The 17,519-nt window shown below is 39.9% G+C and overlaps 3 protein-coding genes across 6 annotated transcripts; 1 reads left to right on the forward strand and 2 right to left on the reverse strand.

Annotated features, from left to right (window-relative positions):
• Positions 1-44: 44 nt before the first annotated feature.
• Positions 45-6,298, reverse strand: LOC112177067. 2 transcript variants are annotated; one of them, XM_024315250.2, is made up of 13 exons: positions 5,108-6,298; positions 4,820-5,006; positions 4,346-4,458; positions 4,105-4,206; positions 3,864-3,933; positions 3,265-3,320; positions 2,386-2,436; positions 2,036-2,140; positions 1,548-1,592; positions 1,211-1,316; positions 920-1,119; positions 649-735; positions 45-387 (listed from the first exon to the last, which is right to left on the reverse strand). In XM_024315250.2, the coding sequence occupies exons 1-13, from the start codon at positions 6,101-6,103 to the stop codon at positions 217-219; spliced, it is 2,289 nt and encodes a 762-aa protein (XP_024171018.1). In that variant the 5' UTR covers positions 6,104-6,298; the 3' UTR covers positions 45-216. The 2 variants fall into 2 exon arrangements, with proteins under 2 accessions (XP_024171018.1, XP_024171017.1); XM_024315249.2 differs by having other exon boundaries at positions 920-1,125; positions 5,108-6,297.
• Positions 6,299-10,960: 4,662 nt separating this feature from the next.
• LOC112176334 (nuclear pore complex protein NUP98B-like) lies at positions 10,961-12,770 on the reverse strand. 3 transcript variants are annotated; one of them, XM_040511864.1, is made up of 2 exons: positions 12,045-12,770; positions 10,961-11,999 (listed from the first exon to the last, which is right to left on the reverse strand). In XM_040511864.1, the coding sequence occupies exons 1-2, from the start codon at positions 12,709-12,711 to the stop codon at positions 11,143-11,145; spliced, it is 1,524 nt and encodes a 507-aa protein (XP_040367798.1). In that variant the 5' UTR covers positions 12,712-12,770; the 3' UTR covers positions 10,961-11,142. The 3 variants fall into 3 exon arrangements, with proteins under 3 accessions (XP_040367798.1, XP_040367797.1, XP_040367799.1); XM_040511863.1 differs by having other exon boundaries at positions 10,962-11,980; positions 12,026-12,770; XM_040511865.1 differs by having other exon boundaries at positions 10,962-11,188; positions 11,287-12,770.
• Positions 12,771-13,477: 707 nt separating this feature from the next.
• Positions 13,478-14,511, forward strand: LOC112176335 (hsp70 nucleotide exchange factor fes1). Its single transcript, XM_024314206.2, has one exon. The coding sequence runs from the start codon at positions 13,498-13,500 to the stop codon at positions 14,509-14,511; it is 1,014 nt and encodes a 337-aa protein (XP_024169974.1). The 5' UTR covers positions 13,478-13,497.
• Positions 14,512-17,519: the final 3,008 nt, after the last annotated feature.

A 17,519-nucleotide genomic window follows, 5' to 3' on the forward strand; every position in this document is an offset into this window, starting at 1 on the left:
TTAGGGGGCAAAGAGAGACGAGTAAAGGGGTTCCAACTTGAAAATGGAAGGCAAGAAAAGATGGATTTCATTGAACTTGTGGGAAATCGTTGTACATATTACACGGATTTGCTCGCTCTCATTCAAGTGCCGATCTAACAACAGCTAAATTGATACATTTAAGGTCAATAATATTCCAACAACAATTTTGCAGGAAAAGTTCCTGGCTCCTATGATTTATTCGTCTTCCAAATCAAGCCCGCCAATTCGATGTCGCCTCCTGTCAAATACAGCTTTGAAGGATTCGTGTTCTGCACGAAGTTGATCTTGGAATACGTTCTGCCTCTTTGGTTTAGCAGTGCTACGTGTTGCGACTGGGTTCTCTTCTTCAGGTAAGGGGTTGGACTTCTGCAAGTGTTGAAAGTAAGTCACAATCTATGTACCGACGGTGCAAATGACCAAACATAATCTCAACCCTTGATATTTATAATTAATATTTTTATTCATAACTTAAGAGTGTATTTAATATAATCTAATCATCTATTTATGTCGGTGCACTGAATAAATGCACTTTAACAAGGTGAGTCTTGGGCCCATAGTTCTTAAAGTACTAGCTAAACATCATGGAAGGCATAATGTAGTAGTTTCCATGAAAGGTAGGTAACTAACCAAGTTGTATCCAGTGCCCGGACCAATGACCAAAGACGATACATTTGCCTTCTTTGCTGCTGCTATTGAAAACCCAGTATTGCCAACCTGGACAAAAAGAGAGCAAAAGTTGCAACAATTAAGTATTAGTACAAAGAAGGATGTGAAAAGGCATGTAGAAAACAAAACCCAAAAGTAATCCATGAGAGCTGTTTGCACCTCTAAAGAAAAAAGCTAACAAAATCAGAGCCCTCCGCCCAAAGTAATGATTCAATGATGAGATGAGGCATACCTGGTCACTCCAGCAAACAGATTTCGCTTCCTTGCGATAAGCTTGAATCAGTCCAGAAAGAGCATTACCCTTCACTTCTTCAATTTTATCTGCATCATCTTCATCTATTATTTCTGACCATTTACTCCTTCCTAGTTCTTTCACTTCTACACTTGGGTGATCTTCTTCAGCATCCAAGTTCTTCACATCCTTTGAAGATCCTAAGGCTTAAATTTAGTAAATCTGATTAATTCAAACTTACCATAGGCTCATACACAAATACTAAACTTGAAGAATTAAGGCCAAAAATACCATCAGGCACATTGTCTTCAGCAGGAGGTTCCATGGTCTTCTCCGGCTTTCTCTCTCGTGCTTCAGATGTAACATCATTATCCGCATCTTCTGTATCCATGTCCACCTGGTAGACATAAGATAAAGAATGGTTTAGCATCAAACCACTTGAAAAAAGATCCCAAGTTTCACATATAAAGTAATTATCTCCTAGACTACAAATTCTCGGTGACCACAATTTATGCTCGCCGACTTTTCTACCAAAAAAAAAAGAAGTGGAGTATAAATTTCATTTTCACAAGTGTAGCGATCAAGTACAGTAAAAGCAAAAAGAGTCACAGGCAGGTAATTAACTTGCCTCTTGAATACCACTTTCCTTCAGATCATCTCCATGAAACAATGACTGTCAAACCAGCAATACACAGCATTAAACCAAAACCCAGAATCAAATTAAGTCACTGTAAAATTAAAAAAAAATTTATTACTCTAATTCGCTCTTCTAGCTAAGTGCAACCTCTCCTTATTAAAAGGGAAGTTGAACACCAAATACTAAGGAGGGTTTTAGGCGGAGAAGAGGGGCCCGAGTTGTGAAGGGACCAAAGAGAAGTTACTTTTTACATTCACAGTTAATAGCCATCCTCACTCAAAGAAGTTACTCTTACATTCACAAGTTAATAGCCATCCCAACTCAACACAAGCTTTTTCTTTGTTCCTTCCCCATCCCCCCCTAAATGATAAAGGTAAGAGTGTTAACTCAACTCCATCTTTAATTGTTTGTATACAGCTGAGGTTTTCTTCAAGCTCCTCCATCCTAACCCTAAGCAAAAAGGTTCACTGTTAACTAACCTTGGCATCCAATTGCAAGTATATGAATGGAGATTCCTCCCACTGTTCAGCCATCTTCTGTATGTCTTCTTGAGTAAAGCCATGCACATTCCTAGCTGCGCAGCCCTAAAAATCCAAGAAATTCACAAAGCTTCAAGAAGTTGTTACCTGAGTTATGTCTAGTTTGGCTTTTTTCAAGAAAGAGAATTATCCCGTGTTAATTATTCAACACAAATACGTGCAAGGTACTAATTTTATTGTATGCCAGCGCTGGTTCATCAAAAATTGTACTTTCACCAGGACACTTAATAAAATATTTGTTAATGACACAAAGCACTGTACAAAATATAGCACCAACAGATAATACTCACCGCAGGATCCTTATATGGTGCTTCTAGTATATAAACTTCATACCCGGAACTCTGACAAGAAAGAAAAAAAAATGAGTGAAGAAAAAACAGACGATGAACACATCACTATATGATTAACCAGCATTATGGATATTGGAAAAAGTATAATGACTGGCATCCTTTTCCATAAATTATGAGTCAGGGAGATAGAGAGAGGAAAATTGCTTCCGGATGGAGAAATTAAATGGAATTCAGGTCTAGTTCCTGGAGTGATCAGCTTCCTTACAGAGACAGCAGTCACACACTGAAGCACCAGATCAAATAAATAAACACAAAAATGCCTAAATCCAAATTCTACATTGCAATCTACAAAGTAGGATAAGAAACAGAATCTACATCACTTTAACCAACTACAGTTAGCTCAACAAGTAAGCAAAGTTTCTCTGGCAATGTCTTATCTTATGAAACATATCATAAGCCCAGAAAAAAAGTAGGTTATTGCATAAAATATATCAGAGAGGTCATCAAAATGTTTAAACAGAGAACCAAATCACATCATCCACCCACATAGAAAGTTTAAACTTCTATAGAACAAATGAAATTTAAAAAAAATTACCAAACCTACAGTTGATGCACGAAGACCAGTGATAGAAAACTACACTCAAACTTAATATACCCAAAACAAAGAGCATTAATTTCTGGAATTGACAATGACAGGATGCTGCTGCCTACAACTGATCAAATCTATGCGCACACCTAAGCAAAATTCTAATGGACAAGGTAGACGGAACATGACACCACCACTTTCTCTCATGAAAACAGTGAGTGCATTTTAGAAATAGAGTCAACACTTCAGAACACATGGCAGAGGTGTTGAGAAAGAGAGAAGTGAGGGTATACCTTTGCAATTGCCCAAAATTGAGCAAACTCAGCTACCCGCAGATTGCGGTCATCCACTAAGACGAAGAACACATACCACCACCAAAAGGGTCAATTTCCAAATAATACTGCATCTGTAGTTAGTGAAAATGAAGGCAGTGCATGGGCACTGCATTACCACCTAATCTATCATCAACTAGATCATTTTCTTATTAAATGTATATTGCTTATTAATGGAAAGCCAGCTTTTATAACCCTATGACTTTATAATTTTAATGCCTAATGATTTAAAAATATCTTAAATAATAAAAGACCAGTTTGGCTTCCTATTTAAAGAGTAATTCAGGTAGGTTATTTATGCACCCATGTTTTATAGGAGACACAGGTCTCACTGGATCAGAGTGAGCTACTGAAAATTAAAGTAGCTTATACAGTTATACATCATTGGACATTTGGACCCCAAACAAGTGTAACAAGCTGTACACAAAATTTGCAGGTAATTCCATCCAGAAATCTCAGAAATTCCCAACCCACGATAATTACAAGGTAAAAAATAGTGGGACATAGATATATAAAGTTCGATGTTGTCAGTAAGTTGTCAAATCAAAATAGAGAAATACCGATTACGAAGGTGAAAACACCATCCTCAAGGGTCTTCTTAAATGCCTTCAGCATACTCAACCGATAAGCCTGTGAGCAAAAACATGATTAGCATCAATGCTTGATATAATTTTATATGTACTACACTATTGCCCTGATACACACACAAACACACTCAAATCAAGTGTCATAGTCATAGAACTAGAAATGACAACAATAAACAGCATGATAGACATATCAAACCAAATTATTTTGTATTACCTCCTGCATTTCAGGTTCATAACAATACTCCATCACCTTCTTCACTACAGGCTTCTTGCCTCTAGATGAACTTGAAGATTTTGAAGCATCATTTTCTTCCACCTTCAAGACAAAAGAAAATATTAAGTTAATTCCTCTCAACTGCCCAAATAACTCTAAAGAATACCCTTCAAGAAAGTGAGAGGAAGCAACTAACTGCGAGATAAAGAAAAAGAAATAAAAAGATGAGACAATAGCGAACCTTTTCTACTTCTGTCATAAAATAATCATCCATGGAATGAATTCGTGGAGCACCACCACCATTTTCAACCTCTAGGTCACGCAGCAGCTTTGCTAAGTAGCTCTTTCCACTACCTGATACAGAAATACATTATAAGATTTACTGAATTTGACAAAAAGGTTAAGACTGAAAGAAAGAGATATGGGCCTGGCATGTTTTCCATAGTTGTCTGCAGCCACTTTATGCTTACTACATAATCATGCATGTGACAGTTAACATACAATGCAATCGCCAATCCATCACATGTGTCCAGGATTCATATGGAAACAGTTTTTCACTACCATTTAAGTTATATAATAAATAAAATCTCCTCCATGGATCAAGCAGACGGCAAGTTGTGCAGATTCAATTGTCCAAGACACTCAGGAAGCACAATATACACATATAAGATTTCAAGAAACCCCATTTGCACATATCAATTTCAACATTTATTACCTGGAAGCCCTCGTAGGATTATCACAAAATGATCAGGGCGGGTGACTCGATGTGGCTGCTTAAATAAGTGCAAAGCATCGATGACTTTTGGCTTATCCAAAGACGAATGCTTCTGTGGAAATGGCTGTCCCTCTCCCACATACTGCTTTGGTAATGCTTGATGGAAAACATGAGACTCCTTGGGAAACTACAAACAAAACGATATCATCAGAATAATCCCAACACTGAAATGCAACCCTAACAACAATGCATGATAAACCACAAATGCATCTAAGTCAGCAACTATACCTCCATAACATATCCAGTAGAGACATGTGAAAATGGCTTACTATGGGAATAAGGCGGCTGCGGCATGGAGGGGTGAGCAGCTTCAGGACTCGGTTGATAAGCTGTAGACATCATGGGCGAGGAACCAACATGAACAGGAAACAATGAAGCTGGCGGTTTCGATGGAAGAGGAGGCGGTGGAGTAACTGGAAGAGGAGGCTGCCCACTGATTGGCCTCAAAGCTGGCATATGACCCGCAGGGGGATGAAAGTAGCCTCCATGTTGATGCCCGGAGGCATGAAAATCATGCTTCAAATGTACCGAATGCCGCTGCATTGCATTGCTAGGATTGCCGGGATGTAGTTGCCAATGTTTCAAATGCGAATGTTGTGGTTCATTTACTAAAGAATTCAAAGCGAAATTCCCATTATTCTGCACATTATTATTAACATTAACACCATGTTTTCCACTCTCTAGTTGACTATGCCTATTAGTTTCGCCATTACGACCCTGATTACTCCCCGAAACTGAAACTAAGCCGGCCCCGCCGTGATCGTGAATCAGCTTCAATCGTCGCTCATCTTCTGATAAATTCCCCACATTATTCGGGTTGAACTCGCTCCCAAAACCCGGACCGGAACCAAAGTCATCGGTCCTCGCCCTCTTAAAGCTCCTATCACCGTCATTAACGTAGCCATTGCCACCGTATTCGTACGGCGGCGGAGGTGGCTGAGGTTGTGGCGGCGGCGGAGGAGGAGGCGCGAAGCCTTGAAAGTTCCCGTATCCGAAATTAGGGTTTCTCTGCCACGGCGTATGATTTGGAAACGGGGCCGGAGTATTAGTATACGGATCAAGGCCGGATCTTTGGAAGGAGTTGGCGGAATCGTGATGGAAGATAGGGTTTTGAGGGAAGGGCGGGGGCGGAGGGCAAAAGGGGAAGTGAGAAATTGAGCAAATTGGGCAGAGGTTACCCGGGATTGGGGGCCTGGGACGCCATTGTTGGTGTTGAGGGTCCATGAGTGGAGCTGGGATTTGGGGATGGTGAAGAGAATTTGGGATTAGGGTTTTGGATTGGGATTGGAAGGGTTGAGAATAATGAGGAAGAAGGAGAATTGAATCAGAGAAAAAATGGTGGTACTGTTTTGGACTTGGGAGTTGACTGGAGAAGCCTTTGGAGGTAAAATTGATGAGAACTGCTAAGACTTTCTAGTGGCGTCCTTACGTATGTTACCGTGGGTGTTATAAAACAAAAGGTTCAATTTTCTACGATATAATAAAAGATAACAAAAGAGATGTCTCTTGGTGCATGTTCGAATACATGATAATAGTGGAGACACCTGTTATTATTCGAGAGGTCTCCTTGAGCTTTATTGTAATTTGGGGTTCAGGCCTTAAGTCCCCCCCTGTATTCATCTGTTTCATCAATCAAGGCCTGAGAGCGGCCGTGCCAACCCTTATTTATATAAAAAAAAAGATAAATAAAAACACACAAAATAATAATAATAATAATAATATTAAAACGAATGTACAAACGCAAGAGGGTGCATTAAGATACCTAAAAAAAAATGAGACTGAGGCTCTCTCCAAAACCTAGTCGCCTGGGCTATGGTTCTCCAATCCGGTGACCGCCTCTAGTCTCCACCCTAAGTGGTGATTGGTTCTCTACGCTATGCGGTCTAGTGTCTGCACTCCAGTGGCGGTTTTTTCCAGCGATCGCTCAACCATGCCCAACTCCTCGATCATGGAAACTCGATGAGAATAAGGGGGATTGCCAAGCAGATCTGATCGCTGATCGAGATCGGGAATTGGCGCACTTGGGATCCGGGTGAGCGTATCAGACTGAGGAGAGGGCGACTCAAATCTTCGATCGATCACAACGAAATCTTCAAGTCTCAGCGGTCCAGGCATGGATGATGGATGAGGCTGCGCGTCATTATGCGTCGACTGAGAGCAAGGTGGTGACAGGCGAGGTGCAACGTCTTGCAGGGTCGGTGAAAATATTGAAGACATCGGCAATGGAATGGCAGGCCGGTCTTGCTATGAATCTACTACTTGAGGTTGTGAGGCAGATCGTGGAGGGGAGCATTGAGTCGACCCACGAGTCTGACTGTACAGTGTTAGTGGCAACGACGGTGAGGTGTGTGGACGGGTGGCAGCGACGGTAAGGCTGCAGATTGGGTGCCTTTCTGTGGTTGGGTGCCCAAATCAATTTTGGGGCCCAAGTCTGTGTTCAGGCCCAAACCAATCTGGGTGTCCAAGCATAGCATAGTTTTGGGGCCTAATTGGAGATGGGCTTGGAAGTGGACTCAACTATGGGCTCTATGTTGGACTCGGGCTATCTCATGGGCCCAATTGATGGACTCTAACTCTCTAAGGTATCGTATTTGGGATCCTGGAGGTTTACTGAAACAGAATCCGAGTATGTTTGGCATCAGTGATACTATTGGATCTTTTGGAGCATGAAACATCAAATAAGTGGGTACTACCACATCTTCTTGTTCTGTCTGTAAATGACAGCGGAAGGGTACGTAATGGTCACTCTGACCTTAGGCTAAAACAAATTTCTAGAAATTTGATAATGTCACTCCCCTGATTTTTAACACATATAAAAATCGATATATAATCTCATAATTATACATGCGTGATGGTTCAACCATCAATACAGAATATCTTGAAACATTTTCCTTTTAAACTCAATACATACTGATGCCCTGAACCCACTATGTCAATATTGACCACTCCACAGAGTCATATATTACATAAGCTTATGAATTAAATTGTCACCACAAAATAAAACATAAATTCTCCTCAGAGCTTACTACATTGCAAAAGCCATAATAATGGCAAAACCAACAAAATTTGCTTCTTACCCATCCTGGTGCCAACAAGATACCTCAGCTTCAGCCACGATTACCTTGACCTGTAGGATTAACCCCTTGAAATTCCCGCTGTGTCTTCAATACGGAACAAAGCAGCCAAACCACAAAACAACTGTCCAATAATACTTCGTCAAGTACCTAATCACATACGGTCTCAACTTAGTAACGATTCACCAACGATTTAAGTCTGAAACCCCTGTTTTGAACTATAATCCCCAAAGTGACTCCAATCAAGGCGAAACCACATCCAAGACCACCCAATGTCTCCGGAATACTTCTATGATCGATAAGTCAAAACCACAAGTCGATCGAACGCTCAAATCTTCACGGATAGAATCATCGAACGGTCCGAAACCGTAAAAATCATAACAAATTCATACGATCTCCAAAAATTACATATTATATATCAAAACGCTCGTATCGATGAGTAAAATATATACAATACTAGAAACAGTCACTTACATGGCTGGAACACTACCAGAACGCCGCCGGCCAAAACTCAAAATTTGACAAAACTTCCTAAATCAAAAATCTTCTTCCCAGCATGCATGACAACTTTCATAACTAACATCAAGTCAGAATCGAAGCGAAAATGGTCAAAAACTACCTCGCAAGCTGTGAATCATTGTTCAATCCGAGTTGAACCAATTTCCACATGAATCGATCCAAACAACCAGCAAGGATCGATAGAGGAGGCTCCCATGAACTTAAAACAGGAAGCTTGAAGCCACAACGTCGTTGGAGCAAGGATTTCCGATCGAGTCCGACTGCACCAAACTCCGCCGCTTTACTGCACCGTCGTCGCTGAGAATAGATGCTAGAGGATGCCACATGAAGGAGCGCATGGTGGAGATGAGTCGATCTGGAAAGTTTCACCGGTAGAGGTCGCCGGAAAAAGGACTGTCGGCAGGGTCGGAACACCGAGTCCAGGTCGGGTCAATCGCGGGTGAGGATAGAGAACAGAGAGTTTTCAAAGTTTCTGGAAAGGGAAACTTCCAAAATGAAAATGGTAAGTTTCCGAAAACGGAAACCCCTTTTTATAGAATTTTCCTAAACTTCAAATGCTCATAACTTTCTCATACGAACTCCGATTTTTGCGTTCCGCATATCCACAAACTCATATAGACGCGATCTACAACTTTCAGGAAGGAAGTTCCTGGAGATTCTCAACATATCAAAAGTCAACCTTGAACCCCCCCTAAATCCACACTTTTCGAATAAATAATTATCCGAAACAATTCCACTTCACATACGACATACAAATAAAGCATAATAATAATAATTCGTACAACTGGTCTATTATTAATTACTAAAATTAAATAACGAAAATCAAGGTCATCACATCTAACACTCCACGAATGCTATATGGATGTGTTACAATATGATTGTAACCCAACTCTATTGAGTTTCTATCTATAAAGTTATTTCCTTGATTCAAAAAGATGGTGCATTAAGATGCTGGTTTAACAAAATTTATTTTTTATAATATGTAAATTGACATCCACGTAAGAGCGTACGAAGAGACTAATCATAATTAATTTATAAAATAAAATATGGATATTGACACCCACATAAAAACGAGCGAATAGGCTATGAATAACTTTTTTTTTTAAATATGAAAATTAATACCCGCGTAATGGCACGACAAGAGATTAATCGTATGTACATAGCATTATATAATTTTTTTAAACCGCAAGAAGAAGCGCCAAAAATTATGAGTTTAAACAAAATAAACTAAAAATCTCAAAATTGATACGTATCTAAAAGTACAACAAGAAACTAATCATAATCAACAGAGAGCTATATATAAAATGATTACAAGTAATTGAAGTAACAGTACATATAATCTTTTTTCTTTTATTGAAAAATAACAACTATCAAATGAGAAATAAGAGTAATAGTCAAAAGGCATGCATACACAGCCATATCATGCCATACAATATGACTATAAACAGTAATCATGATATGATGATAAATGACACAAATCAAACCCTCCCATAACCCCAAAACTCGATCATGATCTGTTTCCATGGGAGATAATTATAATTCCCTTAGCTATATAACCCTATCAATCTCGTTTGTGACCAAAGGTTTGATCATCATTGATGTTTTGCAACTGCAGAGTCACATCATAAATGTCCACAAGAACATTAGGCATGGAAGCGAGGCCACGAACCCTCTGCTCTGCAAGCACAACTTTAATCCCATGTAATACTTGCAGAATAATATTTGGCTGCTCATCTTCTGGGACATGCATGCCGGAGAGAATGCCTCTCATCATCGAGCTACTTCGATCAGAAAACAGCTTGGTGTGAGTAACCATTATTGGTTCTTCAGCTTTGATCAGGTTAATGGTTTGATCATGGATGACACCAACATCACAATCGTCTGCAACCCAGACGCTTTCTACCGACTTGAAGAGCTTAAACTAAAGTCGAAGCAGATCCGGTGATGATGAAAATCGGGTCCAGTCGATGAAGGTTTGGACGACTGTTTGGGATTGAGAGACATTGATACGATAGTAGTGTCTCTCGTTTGACATGTTTGATATAATAACTGAGACTATAAGGCAGATAGGAGCAGGCTCTTGGTTAATTATTTATATAGCCTACATGGGAAAACTGAAATCTGTTTTTTTTTTTGGATTTGTTGTTATATTTCGGAAGAAATATAAGGTATTGTATTCAATTTAGATGGATTTTTCTAAATCCAGGTGTATTAAATTATTAATTCGATGAACCAATTTCTTCAGGTGACTATGAAAGGCATGATTGAGCAACTGTATTAATTAGTGATTACCTTGGTACTGTTAGCAAAGTCAACATGATTTGCTTTCAACAGTGAGTGATATATTGGTTCTTCAAAGTATTGGATTTTCTATGAAGAGATAGTAATCAATAATGGTCTAAATATAGAACAAACAATGACTATACTTCTTTAAAATATCTATGTATTTTTAGATTACAACATACCACTACTTTTCTACCAACAATCCTAATTCAAAATCAAACTTAAGAGATAAAACATATGTTGATGATTTTATATCACATGTTCCGGAGCATGACAAAGATGGACAAACACTCTTAATCTAACACGTCAAATTCGACTTCATATCCTGTCAGCATCTTGGACGTCTTCATCTCTCAACTAATATAATCTTCAGTTGCTATTTCTTTGCTAGAGCATGATCTTGGGAGCCTTGGGTGCTTGATCAGCATCATCACTGAAAAAAGGGACCTTGGGATGACTACTACCATTCTTATTCTTATAAAGATTATATATTCTTGAACTTGCAGCAGGAAAACCAATGTGCCTTTGTACCAGTTGTCTAGCAGTCAACAAAGATGAGACCCTAACGTTAGCCGGCGCAAGTCTATCCACAACAGGAATGCTGGAAATTCCATACTGAACAGTACCACCATCCGACACCTGAGGCGTTGCGCGAGGGGTTCCAAATGGATTTGTAGCAGGTACTAGTACTGGTTGTTGTACTAAGTTATTCTGCTGAAGAACGGGTGTGTTGCTTGGCTGCGGCTGTGTTGGATTGAAAATGTTTGAGCCGGGGGTAGTATTGGGTTGAAGAGTCTTAAAGCAGTCAAAAAGCGGCTTAGAAAAAGGAGGAGGAGCCGGAGTACTAGTGGATGTTTGTGTCTCTGGGATTAAAGGTGTAGGTGTTGTAAAGGTAAAGATCGCTGGAAGTGATGGACTAGTTAATTGTGAAGAAGTCCATGAAGGAAAGGAAGATGGAGGAGGAGTACTATTGGAGGTATTAAATGGATTTGAAGAAGGCTGAGATGGAAAGGAAGAAAAGGGTGGTGTAGGTGTTGGTGGTGTTTTAAAAGCATTGGTTGCTGGAGTTGATGATGAACTAGTCGATGGTGAAGATGAAGTCCCTGTAAAAGCATTGATTGCTGGACTTGGCGATGAACTAGTCGATGGTGAAGATGAAGTCCATGTAAAAGCATTGATTGCTGGACTTGAAGATGAACCAGTCGACGGTGAAGATGAAGTCCATGTAAAAGCATTGATTGCTGAACTTGACGATGAACAATTGAAGGATGTAAAAGCATTGATTGCTGGAGTTGATGAACAAATCGATGGTAAAGATGAAGTACTCCAATTAGAAGTAAAGCATCTAAAAGCATTGGTTGCTGGAGTTGATGAAATTGATGGTGAAGGTGAAGAAGAAGATGTTTGAGGAAAGGGAAAAGATGGTGTAGGATTGCAAGGGGTGTTTGTCTTCATGGTAGTTTTTCCACCTTTATCCCCCAACTGGTAATCTTCAAATCGCAATTCCTCCACGCTTTTGCTCTCGTAAACTTGCATTGCTGATATTGACTGTAACTGAAACGTTCCGGGGGCCCTAAGGTCTTGTCCATGTGTGACTTCGTAAGCAGCCACTCTACTTCCCTGGCGTTGGCCTCCGGCAGAAGCGGTGTTTCCAACTGCTTGTGTTGTTGATTGAGCCCCAAAGGGAGAACTCGAAGCACCAAATTTTTGGCCAAAAGCAGGAACAGTACTAGTGCCAAATGAAAACTGACTACTGCCTCTCAGCGCTGGTTGTGATGGTTGAGTTGTGGTTACAAATTCACCGAAGGACCTACTTGTTTGAGCAGTTGAAGCATCGAATGGTGCGAATCCGGTTGAAGCTCCTCCAAAAGGTCTACTTGTTTGGGCACCAAATTGGAATTGGGTTGTGCTACCAAAAGGGTTCTTACTTGTGTTGCTGCTGGTTTGGCCGAACATGGTTGGTTTCTATTTGAAATCAGAGAGAAAAAGAAGAGACAATGGTCTGATTTTGAGAGTCTATGGCTACTTGTGCTTGTAGATGTAAAGATAGGCTCCTTATATACAGACAGACACATAGAAACCTAGCGTCACAGCCAAGTTCACTAATTCCCATCTCACTGGGGAGCTTTCCTTTGATGCGTCATAGTTAAGTCCATCTAGCGTGAGGGTCAAGTCACCTAGCGTCAATGTTAAGTCCACCTACCTAGCGTCAATGTTAAGTCTAGGGCGTCATAAAAATAAGCTTTTCATTAATCTTTTCAGTAAATCTTTTTTTTTTTTGGTAAGATCTTTTCAGTAATCTTTTCATTAAGCCTAAATGTAAGAAGTTCATTTCATTAATCTCAAAGAAATAAACTTTTCCTGGTTCTTGTGGTTACCAGGCTGGATTAAGGCCCTTAGTGAATTCAGGAACTGATCAATAAGCTCATTTTGGCGGGTTTATGTATATCAGCAGCTATTTCGCAGTAGATTAGCAATCGACTCATTCCTAAATCCACTCGGAAAAGGAAGAAGAGTAAAAAAAAAATTTATTTTTTTAGGATTCTTTTGAAACTAGGCCTACTTGGAAACCTTTTCCTTAATCTCATAGGAAAAAAATATTTTCTTGGTTGATGGTTTTTCCTTGCAAAAAGCCTTTAAAAAGTAGGATTCAGAATCAAATAAAGCATAAATAGAAGATAGAACCTCATATTTCATCTCCAAATCAAAATACAAGAAGAAATTCAAAGAATAGAACAATCAATGGCCAGCGGTGGACCCAACTGGGAAGGATTGCTGAAGTGGAGCCTAGCTCATTCTGATGGGACTGGCCCTAACCGTAGTTTAAGCGAAGAGGATCGTAAGTGGTTCATGGAAGCAATGCAAGAGCAGACTTTTGATGTGGTGAAGCGAATGAAGGAGATCTCTCTAGTAATGCAAACTCCGGAGCATGTTTTGGAAGATCAAGGAGTTACTCCAGCTGACATTGAAGATTTGTTAGATGAGTTGCAAGAGCATGTTGAGTCCATTGACATGGCCAACGATCTTCACTCAATTGGCGGGTTGGTCCCATTACTTGGTTACTTAAAGAACTCCAATGCTAATATCAGAGCAAAAGCTGCAGAAGTTGTGACCACTATTGTGCAGAACAATCCAAAGAGCCAGAAACTTGTTATGGAAGCAAACGGCTTTGAATGTCTGTTTTCTTTATTCACATCCGATCCTGTGGTTAATGTCCGAACCAAAGCGCTTGGTGCAATCTCCTCTTTGATCCGGGACAACAAACCGGGTGTCATTGCTTTTCGCAAACAAAATAATGGATATGAAGCCTTGAGAGATGGTCTAGCTTCTAAAAGTGGGAGGTTTCAGAGGAAAGCCCTGAGTTTGATCAACTACTTACTCCGCGAGAATAGATCTGATTGCATCATAGTAAACAAGTTAGGATTTCCATGCCTAATGGTGCAGCTTGCCTCTAGCAAAGATGTAGACGTGCGAGAAGGTGCACTCCAAGGCCTACTTGAGCTTGCTCGAGGGAAAACTCAAGGGATCAGAGAAGATGAGAAATTGAAGCAACTTCTTCGAAATCGAATTGAAGATGTTGGAGCAGGTAGGGAGGAGAGGCAGCTGCTAGACTCCCTGTGGAATGCATGCTACAACAAGCCATCGCCTCTTCGTGAGAAGGGGATTCTCGTGCTTCCTGGGGAAGATGCCCCGCCACCTGATGTTGCAAGCAAGCATTTTGAACCTGCTCTTAGAGCAATGGCTCCAAAGCCTTGATGAAGCTATAGGCTAGCTGTTTATGCCTTTGTGTTTTTTTTGCTTCTGTTTGATTAGCTCATGGAACTAGTTGACTGCATCATTACATGAACAATGTTTTTCCTTCTCTAATTAGATTCAGAAATTTCTTTTGTGTAGTTTGCATCCTTATTACTTTAGCCTAGTATAATTGAAACAAGGCTCTACTTTTGGGATCTGGCAAGTTCATAGTGTGTCATGTTTGGCTCCAAAAACCAGTATGGTGCAAACCGTCTCTTTTGAGCATGTGTGCAGGCGTGCCAGCATCGTGGGGTGCAGTTGTCAGAGAATCTCTTGACCTGACTTCTTGATCAAACGATATGGACGAGGAGAGCACCAACCTCGTCACAAGGTTCTTTTCTCTGCCTTCCGGAAAATGACTTATTGCCTTACGGGTAAGGGCTTTGGCTGTGATATCTTCGCGTCACCGAATCGATACTCAACGTTGTAGGTTGAGCAGAGCAATCATTGAGAAGTTGGAGAAAGCACGGGTTTTGCTAAAGCGTGACTTTAGCTTAGCTAGGTTGCGAGGACGTTACCTTTGCTTTGCTGGTCAAGATAGTCTCAGAGGCAGTGGTACTGGCAGTCGGCTCCTGGGGAGACTGGGGCTGGAAGTACGGTCGCCGGGTTGGTTTGGTGGCACTGACAGTCGGCTCTTGAGGAGACTAGGACTGGAGTGTGGTCACTGATAAGAGAGATTGCTCCGTAAAGACTTGGATAATCGTAAAAATTAATTGGTTGATTGGTTGTCCCTTCTATATCGTCTTTAGCCTCTATATATAGGCTGCCTGTAGATTCTCCTTCTTAATAGGAATGAAATACTATATTTTAGGCCACAGTTATTGGCCTTCGAATCAAATCAAAACACTGAATAGTTTTGATATCTATCGTATGCAATAATTAATAATTATCCGCCTCTGTCGCCGCTAAAATGTAGGCAAAGATTAATTGCCTTTTGGATGCCTCTGTTTGATATGCATTAATTGCATATATATCATCGCGAGGACTCTATTAGCTTAGCAGCATGCAAGCAAGACTTGATTGCAATATATATATATATATATATATATATATATAGCCTTGTTTCTTGTGCCATGCTTCACTTGTCCACTATATCCCTTCCTTAATTGAACCATGCATGAGCCATCATATATACATCATATATATTCCTTTCTCACTGCATGCTTCCCTATATATATATATATATATATATATATATATATATATAAATAGATTCATGCAATTATGGATGAAGGCTCTATTATGCAAATATGTGAGTATGATAGCATCTTGCAACTAAGGAGAATCAAGGGATGATCCACCTTCCTTTAACTGATTAAAGCCATGACATGCACGTGACTAGATCTCCATCCTTAATGCAAGATCTTTTGTCAAATATGCTCCGTCTTTGTAGCCAAGTAAACTACCATTAATTATCAAATATCTTGATAATTACCAGTAAATCAATAAGATCACGATTTGTCTTAAGATTACTTGATCTTCAAGTAGGCTTTAATTAGCCTCAAAACAATATATTTCGAACTCGTCGGAAATATACTGCTTAGGCCACCGATATTGGCCCTGTTTTCTTTGAGTCCCTTCATCGAGAAAAATATTCATTTTGGGTTCAAACATGTCAAATCCAACTTAACCAAACAACCAATCTAAAAGACTAAAACAAAGTAAAAATTTATATATCTGCAGAATATTTCAAACTCAAAGTCTTGATAACCTCAAAATTTCTTTTTTAGTGAATTTTTTTTTTCTTCGCGGATGGAACCGTTGATTGTATTGATGAAAACAATCATTATACATATACTAATACATGGAGGTTCTAGGTGCAGGCATAACCTATAATGGGGAAATCCACAATTAACATTCTGGAACTTCCAAACCAAAGAAATGCAACATGAGAAGCTACATGACTACTCATTATAGAACATAAGCACACCCCAAGTCTATAGTAAAGCAAAAACACTTCACCTTCAAAGTAAATCTTGTCAACTACCGTAGCCGATCATAGTGAAAATTTCGATACTTTAAAATTATAAAAATTTCGCATAGATATTTAAACAAACGCATATAATTTTGAAAAAAAATTTGGGGAAATAATCATTTACCCAATTTTAGCTTAAAAATTGCCCACTTACCCAAACATTCTAAGAGATTATTTCCCTATTACCCAATTAAGTTTTTTTTTTTTATTCTTTTTATTTATTTTTGGGACAATTTTGCCCTCTCCTTCTTTGTCACTTAGAGAGAGAAGTGATAGGAGACCTTGCCGGACTCCGGTGACCAGTGGCCGGCCGCGGACTCCGGTGACTGTACTCCTGCAACCGGTGACCTGAATCCCGAATCCGGCTACCGGACCGATGACCGGATTCCAGGGTCTGATTTTATTACCCCCCAATAATACCTAGTAATCATATTATTGCTCCCCAATAAACATATTATTGCTCCTCAATAACAAGTTTATTGAGGATCAATAATTAGTGAAAAATGAAGTTGTTTTGAATTTTGAAAGCTTTCGGAGATTTATCCCAATAAATAATTTTATTATTGTCCCCCAATAATATTTTTATTGCCCCCCAATAATTTTTTTATTTGTTTTGTTTTGGGTTTTCACGGAGGCTGTGAAAACAGACCGACACCTCCATCAATTGTTGCCAACACCTCCATCCTGGAACACTTCAGAGAGATAGAAACTGAAGAAGACTATCTCATTCTCAAAAAAAAAAAAAAAAAAGAGGCCACCCAGAAATTTGCTATGGGCACCACTTTTTCTCAACCAATCCTTCCAACTGCCACCACCTCCTCCTTCTCCGGCGACTGCCAGGGCCACATTGCCCTCCTCCTTGACCCCCGCCACAAGTCCCCGTCCTCTGGTTCGATGTCGACACCACCAACAACTCCGGCCTCGCCGTCGAGGCCCTCTGCTCAGTCCAGGCCCGATTTGAATCCTACCTCCTCGACGCCATCTCCGGACTCTC

The sequence above is a fragment of the Rosa chinensis genome, chromosome 7 (genome assembly GCF_002994745.2).
Source record: "Rosa chinensis cultivar Old Blush chromosome 7, RchiOBHm-V2, whole genome shotgun sequence".
In the NCBI taxonomy this organism is placed as follows: domain Eukaryota; kingdom Viridiplantae; phylum Streptophyta; class Magnoliopsida; order Rosales; family Rosaceae; genus Rosa; species Rosa chinensis.

Bases quoted from the DNA above. Each gene is read 5' to 3' on its own strand.
- LOC112177067 (XM_024315249.2), bottom strand. From the start codon at position 6,103: ATGGACCCTCAACACCAACAATGGCGTCCCAGGCCCCCAATCCCGGGT. The intron at 3,321-3,863 runs GTATTTCTCTAT...TCTTCGTCTTAG, and splicing joins TGTTTTCACCTTCGTAATCG to TGGATGACCGCAATCTGCGG. The intron at 1,126-1,210 runs GTATTTTTGGCC...ACTAAATTTAAG, and splicing joins TGAAGACAATGTGCCTGATG to CCTTAGGATCTTCAAAGGAT.
- LOC112176334 (XM_040511864.1), bottom strand. From the start codon at position 12,711: ATGTTCGGCCAAACCAGCAGCAACACAAGTAAGAACCCTTTTGGTAGC. The intron at 12,000-12,044 runs CAGCAATCAATG...CATCGTCAAGTT, and splicing joins ATCGATTTGTTCATCAACTC to CAGCAATCAATGCTTTTACA.
- LOC112176335 (XM_024314206.2), top strand. From the start codon at position 13,498: ATGGCCAGCGGTGGACCCAACTGGGAAGGATTGCTGAAGTGGAGCCTA.